General features: G+C 33.0%; 2 protein-coding genes across 2 annotated transcripts; one reads left to right on the forward strand and one right to left on the reverse strand.

The window, feature by feature from the left end:
* Nucleotides 1–6,459: 6,459 nt before the first annotated feature.
* Nucleotides 6,460–12,239, reverse strand: Vps29 (vacuolar protein sorting 29). The gene is made up of 4 exons (XM_068767604.1): nt 12,086–12,239; nt 8,555–8,746; nt 7,625–7,860; nt 6,460–6,876 (listed from the first exon to the last, which is right to left on the reverse strand). The coding sequence occupies exons 1-4, from the start codon at nt 12,086–12,088 to the stop codon at nt 6,759–6,761; spliced, it is 549 nt and encodes a 182-aa protein (XP_068623705.1). The 5' UTR covers nt 12,089–12,239; the 3' UTR covers nt 6,460–6,758.
* A 585-nt stretch (nt 12,240–12,824) lies between these two features.
* On the forward strand, nt 12,825–17,455 carry egl (Egl_like_exo domain-containing protein). The gene has a single exon (XM_068767183.1). The coding sequence runs from the start codon at nt 13,111–13,113 to the stop codon at nt 15,673–15,675; it is 2,565 nt and encodes an 854-aa protein (XP_068623284.1). The 5' UTR covers nt 12,825–13,110; the 3' UTR covers nt 15,676–17,455.
* The last annotated feature ends 2,514 nt before the right edge of the window (nt 17,456–19,969 follow it).

Genomic DNA, 19,969 nt, shown 5'->3' on the forward strand with positions numbered 1-19,969 from the left:
AATATAGATAAAACATGAACATTTATGTACCCTTTTCGTGTTTTATATTACAATTTCACATGGCGTCATCTAATTGTGATAACACACACAAACAAGCCGGTAGTGTGCGTGTATGACAGAATTGCAGTTCGGATTTGGGTAAAAAAATTCGGAAGGCAGCAAAGAAAGTTGCCCCATTCCTTGGAACTTAAATTGAAATAAGTATGTCATATGATAGACGTGTTATACTTTTGTTTTTACTTTTTACTATAATATTATAAAGTGGACCCTTCACCAGGTGGACCCTTCATCATGTGGACCGACATCATAGTTAAGGTGGCGGGAAGTGGTTGGATGTCGACAGCTAAAGACCAACTATCGATGGCGATCTTAGGAAGAGGTCATTGCCTTCCAGTGACGACGTCTATCGGCTCATATGATGATGGTACATATATTTCGTGATCAAATTCTTATTAAAAAGTAATCGTTGAAGGTGGACGAAAGAAGAGTTTTCTCGATAATCTCAGACAACATTGTTACAACATTGCTGTCAGACGAACACAAGAAGATTCTCCTGAATTTTGTTGTATTATAATGCATGGGAATGAATTGCTTAACTACTGTTTTAAAAATGACCACAAAAAAACCATCTGAGTTTGTTGTGGGCTTTAGGATGAAGGATGCCATTATCATCATATCAGCTGATAGCAACAGATAGGCATAGACCTTCCCCCAAGATCATCACGATCACCAGTTTTGTGCTGTCCACATTCAGCGACTTCCACGTCAATACAGCTTGTGGTCGTTAAGAGCCTTTCGTCCCCAACTGGCGATGTGCTCCACCTATTGCAAAACCCCCAATTCTTCAAACTACCAGACTAGTAATACTTTGAACTATATGGGTGACGTAGTTTGTTGCAATTACCAAAACAATGTTAATGATGTCGGCAAATCTGACATAATTGTTCCTAAAAATACTACTAATTTTATTTCTTAACCATGTAATTTTAATATTTAAATAAACATTGCCATTTACTTCGTATATGTTATAAATATATTTATAAGAATTTTAATATATTCAATTTCACTGAGTGAAATTTATAATCTATAATCTTATATTTGTTGTCATGGGTTGACAGATGAATCTCGGTCCAATGGTAGATATCGTTTTAAAGTTTTATTTGTTTTTGTCTTTTAACAGGAATGTATTATTTATTTTAAGTGTTGCTTTTTTATATAAAAATATTATGTGTATTTATTATTCGTGTAGTTTTTAAATGAAAACTACCACCGCTGCACGTATTAGCTGTTTAAAAATTATCTTAAAAGCGACAACGGTAGCATTTCTGGCGGCATCCGAATTCAAATCGTCACTCGAATTTGAATTCGAATGCGCAAGAATTATTTTAAACAAATTATTGCTGTCATAGTGGACAGCAATACGAAGCGTTCTGAAATTAACGCTACAAATAAAATTATAATAATTGTATTTTGTGCAAATATTTTTTTTGTATCCCATTTTAAACATTAAAGAACAGTGCGTAATTTTTATATAAATTCTGTATTTTATTTATTTATGACAGCATTAATTCAATAATCAAAAGTGACATTAGATTCAATCTTTTGACACATACTTACCTAGGTTATATATTATCTCATAAACTCTTGGTCGCCTTAACTTAGAAACAGTCTTGCCGATAAATATCTCTTTAAGGGTTATAATATTTTTGATTGGGTTATTATAAGATAAAATTTCAAAAAGAGTGGAGATACTTGAATAATTAATGACTGTTGAAACTCGGCATGTGACTTCTCTATAAACTTTGCGCGTTTGACAGCAATATAATGAATAAAGCTTAAATCATTACCAACCTCATTTGTAACATACCTCCTTCCTAACTAAAATTAAAAATAAACGAGTGTCGAATGGAGTTGCTCCTCTTAACTATCAAATGCCCCCCTGTGGTATTGTATTGTTTCTAAAGATGTTAATGCTGTTAGCCCTAAGGCTTTTACAGCTTCATCGGTACTGAGTTTACGGAGCGGAAGGGTCCGTGAACTAGATCCTTCTTGTGTTGCGTGGGTCCCACGTTCGGATACACAGACATAATCTATGTAATATAACAGTTTTTTTGTTATAACATTAAGCTTTGTAATATAATTATTGAAATTTTATTTAAATTTAATGTTATGTTTCAATTATTATCTGTTATAAATATTGCACGCCAAGTAACGTCAGTTCTTTGAATACACGTAAAGTCATAATATGCGTTATTTAAATTGAATAATAAATTACCTGATTTAAAAAAATCCGTTAATTATATGTATATAATATATAAATACAACATATTGTAATATAGTCTGTCTCTAAATTTTAAATAACATTCTGCACGAAAAGGTACACATTTGAACTGTACACATTAATAGTTGACGTATAAAATAACCACTTCGCCGTCATCGTTTGAGCCCATAGATGCCCACTGCAAGTCATACGCCTCCCCCATAGAGATTATATATACCACAGGTATACCATAATCCAGGGGTGAGCAACCCGCGGCCCTCGAGGCAAGTAAATTTCAATTTATTTTTGTATTTTTTAAAAAAAATGCTAGAATCAAGGCTTTAAAGATAATAAAAGTGTCTAATTAGTTGTAAATCGGTTGATTACGAACATAAACTACGTTTAGAACATGGATCGAACCTTGAATATATACTTTAGTTTTTTTCATAGCCCACTGTTTTTGAAACCGCGGCCCTCCGACCAAAAAGGTTGCTCACCCCTGCCATAATCGACACACTTGGCATGCGGGCTTGCAATTGCAGAGTCGAATTATAGTAAGCACATGATGTTTCTGCATATCTTCTAAAAATATAAGGTTCTAATTTCGAACTCGCGACCAACGCTCACGAATCTCAGTCCTCTATCGCTGAGCTACCACTGTTCAAACTGAAAAACAAAATAAATACTTCAACAAAAATAAAAAATTGTCAGACATATTATAAATATGAGGAGTGGCCTAATGATAACGTAGTTATAAAAGCAGAAGATAGATTATTACAGAATAATGAACAAACTATGCATGAAGTCATATCTATTTTCTAGAATTTACTTTGCTAAATAAGCTTTATGCAAAACAATGTAAACATTCTACGCCGCTTCCAAGAAACTCAAGAACGTGAGGTATATCGAATAGTCAAAGCAGGTTCAAAACAGTTCAGGGTTATGCTCCGGGGTAATCGCTGCTCACTAGAACACTAGCTCAGACTCACAGAGTCCCCAAATCGACTCTTAGATAAATTAGACGATAGAATAAGAAATACTTTCTTGTATAACTTTTTAATAAAGAAGTCACGGACTTAAAAAACTTACAACGTTGCAAATAATTATCTTATCTTAATGTAAATACAAAATAAATGAAACGTCGGTAAATAAATAGTGTTTTACAGATTCAAAACTTTTTTCCTGTTGACGTTTTTTAGATTAAATCAATTATTTATTGATATTATTTTCCGCATTCGATTATTATTGTACTTCAGAAAAATCTATTTGAACTTTCTTACATTAACATATTGTAACTTAAAGTAAGACAGCGAATATTCTAAGCGCGTCCTACTTAGAACCAACCCCCTGTATAAGACATATCAATATACTGTCTCATAATATCTTTTAAAGTATATATCTCAGAATCTTGACATTTATTATGAATATTCATTTTGACGAAGGTCTTTAATTCCACTCGCAAAGGAGGGTAATATAAGACATTTATTTATCCTATGTTATTTTACAATTTTAAAAAAGCTTACAGGCTAACAATTATTAATGAATATTTAACTGCATTACAAAGTTGCTGATAACGAGCTTCCAATTATTCTTATCTGTAAAAGCATGTACCCACAAAAACAATAGATAATAAATACGAAATAGGTAAGGATATAACAGATATAGTAAAAAAATTAAACCTATTAAAAATTAAATGTGGACAACGTGAATCAAAAAATTATTTAGACATTTTGCGTCTCACTATCTTTTTTTCCCTTTTAATTTCCCTTTAAATTTTTATTATAATTATAAATTAGTACAAATTTAAATATCATTACGGAAATTAATTTCTTAATTAACAAATAAGTACATTTAAATGTAACGAAATCGAATATAATCTTAATGCCTTCCATTTAATAGATCCGCTAAAAAATTCGGCGTACAAAAAACTGATCCGTGGTCACGTACGCATGGCCGCCATTAGTTAAATAACCGACGCTAGTCAGGTATACGACTTAATAGCCGTCCCTTTTGTGTTTTACTACAAAAAAAAATATCTAGTGCCAAATCAAAGCCTGTTTGGCTTTCGAAAAAATAAGAAAAACTTATAATATTTGTTAAAAATAATTCCGAAATTTAATTTCAGGGATTTTATTGTAGTTTGCACGTGTGAACACGTGTTGCGAACAGCGGCGGCGATTTGCAGGTCTCGATACCTACTGAATAATCTGAACATGTAGATCTAATAACAGACGTTGAGCTTCTTAAAACATTATTTACCTGCATTAATAGAAGTCAAGCCAATATTTTTGTTCTTACCTATTACGCATTGTTAACCTCCATAGAAACCTGTCTTTAAGCACTGACTTGCGATCACAGATCAAAGGTTCGATTCGCGAGATACAGTCTTACATATAATTATATATATTACTAGCTGATCCCGCAAACGTTGTTTTGCAAAAAAAATATTTTTAATTTTCAATTTAAAAATAAGGGTTGATCGTAGAGGGGTGAAAATTTAGGGTTGTATGTATTTTTGTATGTTGTATCATAAAAAAATAAAAACAAAAAAATTCGTCAAAAAAAATAAGGATGAACAACCCTTATCACTTAGGGGTATGAAAAATAGATAGTAGCCGATTCTCAGACCTATTAAATACGCATATAAAATTTGGTAAAAATCGGTCAAGCCGTTTCAGAGGAGTTCAAGTTCGAACACCGTGACACGAGAATTTTATATATTAGATAAAGAGTGGCGATTATGGTATGTCCACCTAAAGATATCTTTGAGGAAGGCCTATATCTTCCAGGGGATGTCTATTGGATGAAACTACGATATTTTATCAGACCAACATAGACGCCCGTAGTCTCTCTATTACTTTGGGAAACATTATTTTAAAGGGAGAACTCTGTTAAATAATTCGAAGGTTATTTTTACTTTGAAACGTTATCCTTCAGGATAGCTGGTGTAAAATTCTTATTAGTACTCCATTATAATTCTATTTGGGTTTTAACATTTCTTCTTCTTTTTCAGTCGATAGATGCTCACTGCAAGACAAGCCTACCGCCAAGATGGCCATGGCCAGTGACTTACTATGACCCTAACTATGTGGTCAGTGATCAGTCCACCTAGCAGAAACTGTACCCACGCCGCATACAGTTAATACGTATACCAATACCTCGCTTTGCGTCGTTTCGTTTTGCGTTTTTTTCGAAGTTGCGTCGCTTCTTAATTAGTGTTAATTTTCACTGTGCGTCGTTAGATTTTCGAAGTTGCGTTGTTTTGGGTTCTAGTCTTTAATTTTTTTTAATTTTTTTTTTTTTTCTAAACGATGGCATCACTTGTTTCTTATTGCGCCATGCCATCAAAACTCGGGGATTCCCTTTCTAACTAATAATCAACGCAATTTGAATAGTTTTATTTTCACTTTGTTTATATAAATTTTTACGACTTGTTTCTGGTTACAAAAAAGGTACATATTATTACAATTTATTTATTGCCAAAGTTATATTATTATTGTTTCTTAAATGTTTACTTTGTTCAATTTTCTTTACGACGCAAAGTGAGGTACTGGTGTATTTAATTTTATTATATGTATTAAAAGAGAATTTATCAAAGTTTTTTTTCTAACATATATAAGGACGAAGTGTTAAAGCGAGTAAAATTTATGACCGGCTACACCAAACTCGGTTCACTGTGCAGAAATTGACAACCATTTATGTATGGTTCGAATTCAGTTTACTAGCAACCTAGCGAGTGACCCGAAAAGAAATAAATGATTTTAGGTTTGAAATAAAAGATAAAATGAGGGACATTATTTTAAAAGCATTATTATTGATTTTATATTATTTACATTTTTCCAGCCTACTATTATATGTAACCTTAGTACATCCTCAAGACAGAGGACTAATTAGAAAGTCGAAAAAAAATATATTTAATTTAAAAAAAGAAAATAAAAATTAATTAATGATAACAATTTTATTTTTACACTGGGTAATGTATAGATTATATTAATTTCGCCGAACGCCGCCACACTGCGCACATACAAAATGGACACACAGATAAAAAAATGTTTAAATATTTCCACATAAAACATGTACTTAGAAATATAATTAATGACTACTAAATATATTTTATTGATTCATTAAACAATATGAAACTCATTTTCTTTCTATTTAATCCATTTTCAAAATTGTGTACAAAATTGTTTCCAATTTTGAACAAATTTTTAATCTGAAACTTGTAGATATGAGAATTGTAATAACTTGAGTTATATGCGATAAAACTTCTTAAATAATGTATTAATTATAATTAACAAATAAAAAATGTATGTAATTGTAAATTCCAACAAACTTTTTCAAAGTATTATTTTTTTTCTAGAACTTTATCCGACTTCTTTATTATCTGTGACATCGCCTCAAACGTCATGAATTGGCGCCATTTTATTTACATTAGTTGCATCTTACTAATTATTTTTTTTTATATATTAACACCAAATAAAAGTATTTTTTCTATTCACTATGCTTTCTTATATTCGATTCTTTCTACTTTGACTTCGTCGCCCAATAGTTTATATACATATGTGACTACAGTTGCACTCTGTATGTCCATTAATACGAAAGACGGTGTGGGACTTCTGAAAAATTAATGACAAAATTAATTACTTTATTGTATTATATTAGGTGTACATGCTTTAAAGATACGTAATAATAATAAGGTATAAGTATGTAACTTTTTTATAAGAAAAAATCTCTAAAGTTTTACAACCATATCAGTATTTTATCACTGACATCATATTTTGGTAAAAGACCTTCGTCTTTAAACATTGCAATATTATCTTAGGCAAATGCAATATTACGAAAGGTCTTATTTAGAATTATTAGAAATTTAGCCCTATTAGAAATTTAACAATTTTTGATGTGTGCATTATAACATCAATCATATAAATGTGACAACAAACCAAGTCTCACACATTTCAATCAACTAAAAACTTTAGGCTGAACTTATTTCTTTTTTTACTTCTTGTATTTATCATGTGTTCGTCAATATTTTTCATATCATATTTTAAATCATGGCAAATATATTGCGAATCAACCATTAGAATATCAATTTCTTTAATAAGATCTCTCAGGGAATCTCTTAATTTTAAGTTATAAATAATCCTGGTACTACTCCATAATAAAAGAGAGAATGCTATGAAAATAACTATAATATGTAAGTTGGACAGTATTAATTATGTAACATCAATAAAGCTTGTATTTAAGGACTCAAAAAGCTAAAAGCTATGTGGCATATATAAACCAACATTATACCTTTGACTATCTCGCGAGAAAAGGGTTTGTATCAAAACAGAATAAATATAACAAAGTGAACAATTTTTTTACCTGAAAAGTGGACTGTATGCTCCAGTTGCTGAACCGGGGTTGATATAAAACTTATTCTCATGTTCATAAGCCTCAAATCTGTGCGTATGGCCTGATATCAAAATATCAACATCCAATTGTCGCTGCACAAGGGCGAGAGATTCTTCATCTCCCCACGGCACCACCTGATGACCGTGTATCAGACCAATTCGAAACTGGCCAACTGTTATCACTTTTTGTTCTGGATATGTTGAGTTCTGTAATTTAATTAATTACTGCTTATAAATACTTCTTATATACATACATATACAGGATGGTTAGAAACAGGTTTTAAATCTTTAAAGCGATGAATGTATTACTCATTTGCAATCAATGTATGTATACATATTGCTAATAATGTAATTATAATAAAAATAGTATGGAAAAGAGTTTACAAAATTCTGATTACTATATATTAAAAATTAATTTCTGTTTCCTAACCTTCCCTGCAGACTTTGTACTGCCAGAAAGTCATTGGTCTGTCGCCTTCCCATACAAAAAATATATTAATGTATAGGAGAACATTGCTATCTTCAGCGATGCGAAAAGTGAAATTCCACAGAAATAAAATTGTTCAATATGGTCCATATAAATACGGGCGTAGCTTGAATGAATATACACACTTCTACTTCCGACTTCGTGTTGTTACTAACTCAAAAACCTGGCTGCCCCAGCAAGAATTCCTCAAATGTAATACATTTGTCAGCATTATTTTATACAGGGATGATTGGGAATGGATGAAATGCCTTTAAAGCTCTTTACTAACACATGAGCTATTATATATACACTAGACTTTAAAATTATATTACATTGTATTGCATAGTACCGATTTATACTGTTAAAAAAAATCTAGAAGAAAAAGTTTCTACATTGTGTTCTAATGTGTAACAATTGTTTTGTTCAAACATTTACCTCATCAAAATCACCTCTGACCACATGGACGTCGCTAGCCAATGTCTTTAGGTAGTCGTAAGACTCTTTTGTGCAAAGGTTGCCGGTGCACAAAATGTGCTGAATTCGTCCCGGCAGCAACAACTTCTTGAACTTTGGGGGCAGGCTGCTGCAGCGATGTGGAATGTGCAAGTCTCCGAGTACCAGGACTAACTGAAAATACATACAATATTTTATTATTATTTTATTTATGTGATATACATTTCAACCCAAAATTTTCCGTGGTTATCAACTGGTAGACGAGACATGGGTGCATTCCCACTAGGTGGATCAATAGTCGAGGTAGCAAGAAGTCTCTGGATGTAGTTCAAGACAGGTCATCAAGTTGACTTAGGGAAGAGGTCTATATCTTGATATGATAAGTAAAATAAAAACATTTTTCCGACTGCCATATATATTTCCTGGTTTACCATAAATCAATATCCAGTCATTAGAATGAAGACACTCTCTAGTAGTCCCTCATGTATTTTTAAAAGTAACACTGAAAAAAAGTTATGCACCATGTGATATAATGTCCTGATTTTGTCAAATTGTGCACTAAAAATTTCAACTATTTTTAACTTTGACTGTTTTCAATATGGTAAAGATTTTTCACAAATATTCTTCTAAATTTAACCACTATCACTTACTTTTAGATTCACTTGATTCATTGAACACTTTAGATAAAGGTGTAAGATGAAAAAATTCTAAATATTTTCCCAAAAAAAGAATGCAGAAAGAAGCAATAATGAAATCCACATTACATAAGTATTTATAAAACAAGTACAATTCATTTTGATTACAAGAAAAATTAAAATTAATGTACAATGAAAATACAGTCCATAAATATAAAACATAATAATTTAAATAAGGAACAAATATAAATTTTGCAACTTGATGCTTATTCTCTGTTGTTGGTAATGCTGTTACCCCAAGGGCTTTTACAGTTTCGTCAGAGCCGAGTTCATGGAGCATATGAGTCCATGAACTTAAAACAACTTGATAAGAAGCCACATTTATTATGGACTCCATTAAAAATGTTATAACCACTATATATGTCAAATATATCTACCATAACTGTCGGGTTTGATTCAAATGAAAAATTTTGTTATCAATGACATCTGTTTATTATAACATAGACCATGTCCCTAAAATAGATTTTCAAGACTTAAACTGACGACAGGTTTATTTACTTATGTATATGCGGGAGAGGGAGAAAGCAATACCGTAATTCCCCAATTGTATTTTATTGCCATAAAGATAGTTTAAAAAAAAGTAAAATATTTAATTTGAAAAGAGACTTGATATCTTATCTTTTTACTGACCTCAACAATCAAAATAAACAGTGTAAATGTACTGTCATTGTACAGAAATATGTTCAATATTTCAACATGTAAATTACCGGTATATGCCTATCAATACATATTAAAATAATAAACATTAGCAAAATATCTTTAAATGATTTTATTTAAAGCAGTATTTTATTCATATTTATTATTTTTACGGTTCAGATTATTGTATTTTTAATAACTGAAATGCTGTCAGTAGATACAAGTTAAGTTTCAGTAGAATCTATTCCCTTATCTATACATTTTTGTCATTTTAACTCAGACATCTACTATAAGCCCTAAGCCTCCTACTAAGATATGAGTAGGGGGATTTACCATAATCATCACAGTTGGCAAAAGGGTGTTGGCAATCATTATGATATTTTTCTTTTGTTCTATTGGCACTAATTGGTGTAACATAACTCCTGAAGATGCCCTGTGGAGGGGTGAAACATGTGTTGAGTGATTTAACGGTGGTAGTTTTGTAATTTGCATTGTTTGCCGCATGCACATTTATCAGCGGGCTGGCGGGTGGTGCACTTTGTTGCACGACTACGACTGCATGTGCGGAAGTGACTAAATATTGGTCCTTTTCTTACTTAGGTTGGACTTCCACAAAATAACGTCTGATTCCATTAAATACTTATTTATTTTTATTTATTAACACTTTTGACACCGTACACAAAAAATAGAGGAAAAAAAGTAGAAACACTTGAAGAGGCAGTCTTATCACTTGAGGCGATCTTTACCAGACAACATTTGGATGCAGAGGGCAGTTTAGGTTGTATGTACATACAAATACATTCTATTATTGTTATTGAACACTTAATTTAGAAGAATAAATATTTAAGAAACACAGAGTGGTTGGTTGTAGGTGTAAAAGCTACAAATAGCTCATCGTCATTGTTGTTCCTGCCCATAGACACCCAATGCAAGAAGAAGACATGGGCCTCCCCCAAAGATATTTATGAGGGGACATACTATAATTGCCTTCCTCGGCAGGAGTTAGTGACAATATGGCATTATGGTACATAGAGAAACTGCCAAAATTTAAGACAACTGAATATCAAACAACAGTTAATACATTTTAATTGTTATTACTACTACTGTTGTTCTGTGGACAAAATTTGTAACTTTTTATAGATTGATTAGTTTTTTTTTAATTATTTACTACTACATGTACATGCTCGCCTAGAAAATATCCATTCACTGTGTTCAAGACTCCTGAGTTATAATTGAAAAGTAACAATGAGGCCAGTAGATTATTCTACACCTTGGCTGTTCACACATGAATAAATGTAGTAATGAAACATCATGCCATACTGATGGACAGGATTTCAACTGTATGTAAAATCTATCTCAATCTATCTCATCAAAAAATTGTGTATATATTTTTTAATTCATATCACTATATGTTTTCCTTACCTCAATAAAATAAAAAAAACAGATAATTATTCAAATTCATATTTAACTAAATATAAGTTTGCTTAAGTCTTGCAAGTGTTGGTTGTTAGTTCAATTCTCAGGGTACAATCTCAAATAATTCACACTTTTTGCATTATTTATATGGGATTGTCATTGCTTACAAACAAGTTTCCAGAGGATGTGTAGCAGCATCCTCTGCATACCATAATATCACACTGTGATCTCCAAGCCACCTGCCAAGCATAGCAATTATAGTATATCTCCCCATAGATATCTTTGGATAAGGCCTTTGACTTGACGTGGTCATCTATTGATTGATACAATGATGAAGTTTGCTTATTTTAGAGAGCGCTTTTGGATTAAAAATCCCAGCATCAAACAACAATTCTTTTTGTTTATTTTAATAGTAATATATTAATAATTAAGCCACTTTAGAGAACTAATACACACAAAGCATATGATTATTTAATTAAATATCTTAGTTCTTGATGAAAGTAATTAATGTAAAATAGTTAATAGGAGCTGAAGTAAGTAAACAATTTTTTAACAATCGGAATGAGTATCGAGTGTATTTACGAAAAAATGGGAAATTTCAAAAAACGAAACATATATTAATTAATAAGATAAGGTCAAAAACTTTAATTATTTATATCTAAGTTACATTTCAACATGTTCTGAATCTTACCGGAAATATATATTATTAAAGAGTTTGACTAGTTTTTACGAAGGAGAATCTGTTATTTAAACAGGATATACTCACCATCGTGTAGCGTTTGGTTAAAACTTTCAATCAAAATGTTATCCTGTATTTAATATGAATAATTAGCTGTGTATTTTAACTTAAACAACAATCAAGTTAGTTCCTCCCACTATTTAGTAATATAAATAAAATTTAACACACATAGACGTGTTGTTCTGTGGTAAAATCCATAGAATATCAAAACAGAACAGATTAAAATATAATACACCAGTGTTCCATTGATATAATGTTACCGCTGTTTTGCATACAAACTAAATTAGGGTATTTCGAATACATTTAGTTAGTTACTTTTTATAAATAAATTAAAAATTTGCAACCAAGGATAACAAATAAACTTTGATCATGATCGTTATAACATGAATCAGTCTATATGAAACATATAAAACTATTAGTATTGATACAATAAATAAGTGCAATTTTTGAAATTATTAACATATTCTATAAAGTAAACAATTTGTTTAGTTGTGAATTTTTTACTGTGATTATAATATGAATTGTAATATCATTTACGCCTAAAAAATAAAAATGATTGATGTAATGTAAATTTTTCCCTAGTCGAGTTCCCAAGTAAAACCAGTGTAATCTTTAAATATTTTTTTTTGTGTAAACATTTTTATGACATTTTATTTTTTATGACATAACATTTTATATTTTGTGATTTGAGTGTAGACGGTATTCGTATTTTTTTGTTACTAGTAGTTTTCGAAAAACAATTTCGGAAAAATGAAAATATTTGAAGAAGCACTATATTTTCCTATTAATTAGTCCTAAAATACAACTAAGAGGTACAAGAACATTGTAAACCTGAAGTTAAACCTATGTTTCTTATTAAATTAAGGTCAACATTTCATAGCAACGGGTATTCCGTAAAATAGTCGCGGCAACATTTCATCACGTCACTTTTCTCTACAATCTATTCTCTGTGAGTGGGCTTAGAATTGACGAATTTCATGGTGTTGTGGGTGACACATATACGTAGAAAAGATCTAGCGTAAGAGCACCACATCGGCACCAACTGTTAGGAAATGGAATCAATGGAATATGAGCTCGCTAGAAATCTCACTCTGTTGTTTTTCGTGGAGCGCCTGCTCGACAAAGGCGAGCCGAGAACGTTGCACGATCTTTCCTGTCAGTTTGGTGCCAAGGGATTCACTAAGGAGATGCGCCAGATCGCGGGCGGGTCGCAGTCGGGCCTGAAGAAGTTCCTGGCTCAGTACCCGGCGTTGTTCAGCATAGACGGGGACTATGTTGATATCAACACCTTCCAGAGGCACCCGAGCGGTGGCGGCGCTTCGTCCAATAACGACTACATCGAAGAGGCGAAAGAGTACTTCGCGAGTAAGATGATCCAGTACGGCGAGGGAACGGAGGTGCCCATTAAAAGTCTCTTGGGCCACCGCAGCCAAGCGTCGCCGCAGGTACGTCACATCTCTGGTCAACGCATCAAAGAGTTCAAGGACTTCCTCCTGAAGCATCCCGATACGTTCCAAATCATCGATGACAATGTCGTTCTAGTCAGTGAGAATCATAGGAGAGGTAACACATGCAGCAACTCGGAGCAATTTCACAATCTACCCGTAGCTAATATTAACACAGACACTGCTCAACAGTTATTAGATTATGTTGCACAGTGCATAGAGGCTAAGGGTCCAGTGATGGTGGATCAGCTGTTCCACTTAATTGTCTCACGTTTTCCTCAGGAATACTGGTATCAAATGTTCAAAACGCCAGCAGACTTAAGTGCTTTCTTAAAAATATTCTCTGACAGTTTTCATGTGCAATCAAACCTTGTCACACTCATCAGTAAACCAAAAATACCTGTCATGTATCTAAATGCAAAATCAAAAACAAAGACTGACCCACCAAAGCCTATTGTGGAAGAGAAAGCAATGTCGCCAGCTCCACCTCCAGTGGCAAGTCCTACTCCTTCTGATGGTCAAAAGAGTCCTGCAAATAGAATACTCAGTCCAGTAGAATCTCCCCGAGGTCCTCAAGCTAATATTGCTAACCAAACATTAAAGCAACGCATTAATTCAATTGTTATAAAGAATTTAGCAGAAAACATGGTCAGAGACAGAGTTAATAATCATTTAAATACCCGTTATCCTGAAGAAACAAACGGTACATCAATTAGAAATACTATGATGGGAGAAGCCTGGCGTCAAAACATTCTTCAGTCTACAACAGTTATAGCTAATGTTAGGGAGTGTGCAACACTCATTGATAGCATAATGAACCCTAAACGTCACACAAAAAGTGTTGTTTCCTTTGATTGTGAGGGTATTAACCTTGGTCTTAAAGGTGTCTTGACCTTGTGTCAAATAGCTACAATGAACGGTGAAGTGTACATATTAGACATAATGGCATGCCCTGGCATGATTGTGGAAGGTAAAATAAAAGATTTACTGGAAAGTGAGGGTGTCATAAAAATTATTCATGACTGCAGGAATGACTCAGTCAATTTACACAACCAATTTGAAATTACTCTGAAGAATGTTTTTGATACTCAAGCTGCCCACGCTGTCCTACAATTACAACAACAAGGTGTCCCAGTTTACAAAGTTAAAAACCTCAGTCTGAATGCACTGTGCGAGTTGTATAATGCACCCATGAACCCAATGAAAGAACAACTAAAAAATGTTTACCGCAGAGATCAACGCTACTGGGCTAGACGGCCTTTGACCAAGGATATGATTATTTATGCCGCCTCTGATGTCTTGTCATTAATTAATCCAGCAATTTATGCTTACATGTCCACTAACATTAAGCCAGAAAATCAACAACTCTTTGAAGAGCTAAGTAATGAACAGGTTTTCATGCACATACAGCCAACGGAAGTGAAACTTCGTAAACGTCAGAGGAAAATTAATACTGAAGTTGGTGAATTGAAGCATAAATTAGCAGAGTCCACAAAGAATATAGTATTAAGCAATAGAGAAATAAGATTGCTTAGATATGTAGAGCTTTCTGAAGAAGAGAAAGAGAAACTAAAGGGCTGTCATAAAATATCGAAGAAGTTAGAGAAATTGGAAGCAATTGGTCAGGAAAAAGACAGCGATTCAGAAGATGATGAAAGAGAAAATGAGATGGCTAGTTTAGAATCAAACCCTTCTGATTCAATCTCCTCACCACATTCAACACAGCCTCCAAGTCTCACAGAGTCCATGCAAATGATGGATGAGATACTATCAGACACAAATATGGACAAGGTGGAGAAGATTAATCGATTAGAAGCAATCTTATCAGCTGTTGCACCGCTAAGCGGGGAGTTAGAAGATAAGTTTTCACAGACAATGGAACAAACACTGCCCCTGCTTAAAAACAAAGATTGGTCAAACTTGAGCCAAATTCTGAATATAAATGATGGAGACAGGAAGAACTGTTGCTGTAGATGCCATAACTCGGCAGCAGATGATACAAAGTGTAATGATCTCAATGAAATAAAAAAGTTGGAGGTTGGATCACAAACACTTAGCACAGGTGATATTGTGATCACAAGGATCCATTTCAGGGAGGAAGACAAGGTGAACGAGAGGATCCTTGACGCGACACCATTCAGTAAACGGGTAGGCATAAACAACTTGTCTTGATGACACTCAGGCATGCATTCTTCCACATTTCTGAGTGCCACAGTTTAGTTTGAAAACTCTTTCTATATGTGATCATGTTTTTTGTTTATTTTTAGTCTTTTAAGTTAAAAGAAATCTTTAAAATGCGGCTACCAACTGGCCCCCAATACTAATTTACATTAGGGGGAGTGGTAGCGGTGCTGAGGATAAATTAACTTTAATTGCATTATCAAGTGTGTATTGACTTTAGGGTTGTCTACGCATTGTTTATAATTTTTTTATCGACAACCATATACTGTTTTTAATGATGAAATATCTATACAAAATTATTCTTATAATTATGAAATTACAGATATATTATTTAAAATATTTTGGGCTGTTTTCGATTTATGAAGTTTTTAATTGTAACTTAATATATAAATGTATTGGATAAAAATCATAGAGAGATGAGGCAACCCTATTTTTTTATATGTTCATTTGAGCGAAGACGTGCGTATACACTTGAATAAATGCAACGGTACGTCGTATTATAAACGCAGCTACTTAATTCCTTCATCTGGAATGATGAGAATTTGCTATTAAGTTTTTTTTTTATACACATTATTTATTAAGGCTTTTGCCTGTTACGAAATCCGATGTGATAGGATGTACGGCCTTGAGTTTTCTCTCAATTCACTTTGTAAATAAGATAAATTGATTATCTATAAAAGAAAACAATGTTCGAGTGCCGGAGTCAAAATGTATGTAATGCCTACATATCTATTTATATCAGATACAATAATGTTCAGTAGTCGGCGAAATCCTTATCGAAATGGCAATAATAGGTATACAATAAAAGTTTTATTGTTCAAATGTTTAACAGAAAATTGTTTAGATTTAAATTAGGAATTTAATTAAAAAAAAATATATAGAGTAGCATTATATTGAATGAGAAAGTTTATGTGGTGCTTGGAAATACAAACCGACTCATTAGTACAGTATAGGAGAGAATAACTTAGCATTTTACATGGTTGTAGGGGGTACCTCGTCTATTATTTGAAGGACATAATTTTTGTGCCTTGAGTGTCATATCTGACAATCGCCTTTTTGGTATAAACATGTAGTACTTTTATACGTATTTAAATAATAAACGTAGTTTCTGTGCATAACTAAATTCAGAACACTATTAAATCACTTAATGCTTTTTTTTTAATCGTGGGTATTTCTAAAAATGTTGACTTTCGAATAGTTTATTTTTGTGTTACAACTAAAGGTATGTAATAAGGTGATATTTTATATTACGCTTCTTATTTTAGTTCTACCCTCTGTCAGTATAGAATTGCGTATTACAAATCAGTATTGTGTCCATCCAAAATTGTTTTTTTTTTATATACCAACACCGTATGTAAATACCGATAAGTATTAAACATGTACTGGCAACTTTTTAGTTACATTTCTTTTTTTTTAACTAAATATGTATTCGAATGTTAGTAAGAGATAAGAATTTTACACCTATGTTACATGTATACATTTTGTGCCTTATACACTGCACAATTTAATAGGAAAATGTAGTGTATACGTTTTTTTTTATCCTATGACGGTGTTTAAGTGCCACTATGTATTAAATGTTAAGGGGGGAAAAACATTTCCATAGGCAATATATGCTACGTTATCTATGATCTGTTGACTAGTGCTACGATTTTTGGCGGTAAAAATTTTTTATCTGTTCAAAAAATTGTCGCCTTACAATGTCGAAAACAAAAATGTGGCAAATTGACCGTTACTTGATTTGCACATTGTTTATGTTTATTATAAATAAAGTTTAAAAAAATATATAAATGTTGTCTTTATTTTTAATCACAATAACATTTAGTATTAACAGATGTGGTAAACACAGGTCTGAGACTTTAATTCTAGAACTCCCGGGATACAATCTTAAATAATTCACACTTTATGCATTAATAATAAATTTCCTGAGATTGGACAGTAACGTCTTCTGCATGCCATAATACTAGATTGCCTATCCCATATAGGTATCTTTGGAGAAGGCCTAGGCCCTGCAGTGGGCATTTATAGGCCCAAACGACGCCAAATATTAAAAAATATCGAGAGAGCTTTAGGCATAAAACTATAAAATTTACTTTAGGTAGGTTAGATATTTTTTAATACAGTGGCGATTTAGACGTTCTGTTCAAAGATAAATAAAAGTAATTAATTATATAGTGGCCTTTTTACCGAGTGCTCTTTTAATGTATGTTATATATATAAAATAAGCAATATAGTGTAAAAGAAATGCTATGTATAAATGTAATGTATTTAACACATACATTCATATATGTATATATATATATATTTTAGTGGAATTAAAAATAAACGCCAGTTTCATTAAAGTTTAAAACCTTCAGAAATCATATTCGCGTATATCCTTTCATTTTTTTTTCATTCATGTCAGCTGATAGACGCCCTCTGTAGGGCATAGGCCTCCGTAGATCTCGACTATCGGCCTACCCATGCCGCTTCCACAGACTCGTGGTCGCGGACAACCTTTTCACTGCCACTTTAGACGTGCAATTCTACCAACTACATTTTTAGGAGCTACATAAACTATGTGGCCGACGACGTAATCAAGGACCTTTTTATTTACTTTATACAACAAGCCTTGCGACTTGACCCGAATTGATCTCCTGTTGAGTCAAGATGGAGGTTCACGATATATGAGGCGTTATTTAAACATCACCTCCCTGATGGTAAATAAAGAACGACGCCGCAAATTCCAAGATAATTGCAGGAAAATTGTCAAGGAGGTAATATACGAAAATCAAGAATGGATTTAAAAAAAGTAAGATCGAGTATAATAAGATATAAAATGTTAAATAAAAATAGGAATAAGAAAATTTAAATTGTAAACTATATGATAACAAAGAATGTGGCGAAGGAAGAGAAGCGATCCGTGTACGGTTTGTGAATGAAAGAAAGAGAACAAAATAAAAAAGGTGATGAATGAAAGAGGACGTAGCAATAGAAATTGTGCAGGATGAGAGAGGTGATCGAAAATAAGATAGTGACAGTGAAAAAATTATTGCTAAGTTAAGTCTCTATTCCAAATACAAGAGATCAATAACGGAGGCCTTTACAAAAAATTTGACTTTCGGAAAATCCAAGATGGCGCCCGCAGAACATGTACTGACTTTAACTTTATGCTTTTTTCTCGACCGGGAGTCGTTTTTATTAGCTAAAGTTCTATATTGGCAAATTCAAGAAATTAAGAAAAACAAGATTCCCACCGAGATATTCAAGTTTGAATTTGATTAATAAACAAAACTAATACTTGCCATTTCAAAGACTAAAGCGGTATTTTCCAAATTTAAAATTTTAGGTTAAACTCGTGTCGAGTCCACTTTCGAAGAAGCGAAACTTTAACAACCAAATTGCCTTCTGCAAGTCGTAAGTCCACAGTTGGGAAACATTTGACAAAAGTGTATATGAAAAATTATCTAATTAACTTCGTCTCCAAATTTACGTACGCATAAATAAGTTTGTTTTAGATTTCTACTTATATAAAAAGTAAATACGTCGTTTTCTTGTATTAGTTCCGTGGTATATCTTTCCTTTCTTTTCTGTCTTGTTTCTAAGGTTGACAGAGCCATCGTTACGATATTTTTAAGCCAATTATATAAGTTACGAGCCGACGGGCTAAGCTCTCCGACGAGGGGCTTAGTTTCATATTAATTCACCGCTACACGTTACATAATCCCGACCTTCGCGTAGATTGAAGTATTTTCAAAATCAAATTCCGTTTCCTTGAATATAACGACGATACATTCGTCGACGAAATGTTCCAATTTCAAAAATGATATCAGCTACCGTTTTAAAATCGATTTTGCCTTGATGCGAGCTGGCAACACTGATTATCGTGGCGATCTTTGTGAGAGGCGTACGTTTACATTGAAGGAATTAACAGGAACGCTTCTTATGGAGGAATAAGAAGGTTCTAGATCATCTAGGGAACAGTGGAGAAAGCTATCCTCGGAGCAAAAATGAGAAGATCCGTAGAAGAATTTCGACGTAACACGAACTGTTCGTTTGAAGTGGCAGTGGCCAGGTACATTGTACAACCGATGGGCGTAGTGGCCGAAAGGTTTTCGAGTGGCGGTCACAAGCCGGTGACGCAGCGTGTATAGGTACACCACTAGGTGGACACAGACTAGGTTCCGGGTGGCACAAGACCGAGAAGATCAGCAGAACTAAGGTCACCAACGTACGATGAAATGCTCGTCTGAAATGGCAGTTGAGACAAATTGCTCGTTCAACTGATGGCTGCTGCGACCGGAAAGCT

The sequence above is a fragment of the Battus philenor genome, unplaced genomic scaffold, assembly GCF_028537555.1.
Source record: "Battus philenor isolate CCGP_79_NKW_IND1 unplaced genomic scaffold, ilBatPhil1.0.hap1 SCAF_23, whole genome shotgun sequence".
Lineage (NCBI taxonomy): Eukaryota > Metazoa > Arthropoda > Insecta > Lepidoptera > Papilionidae > Battus > Battus philenor.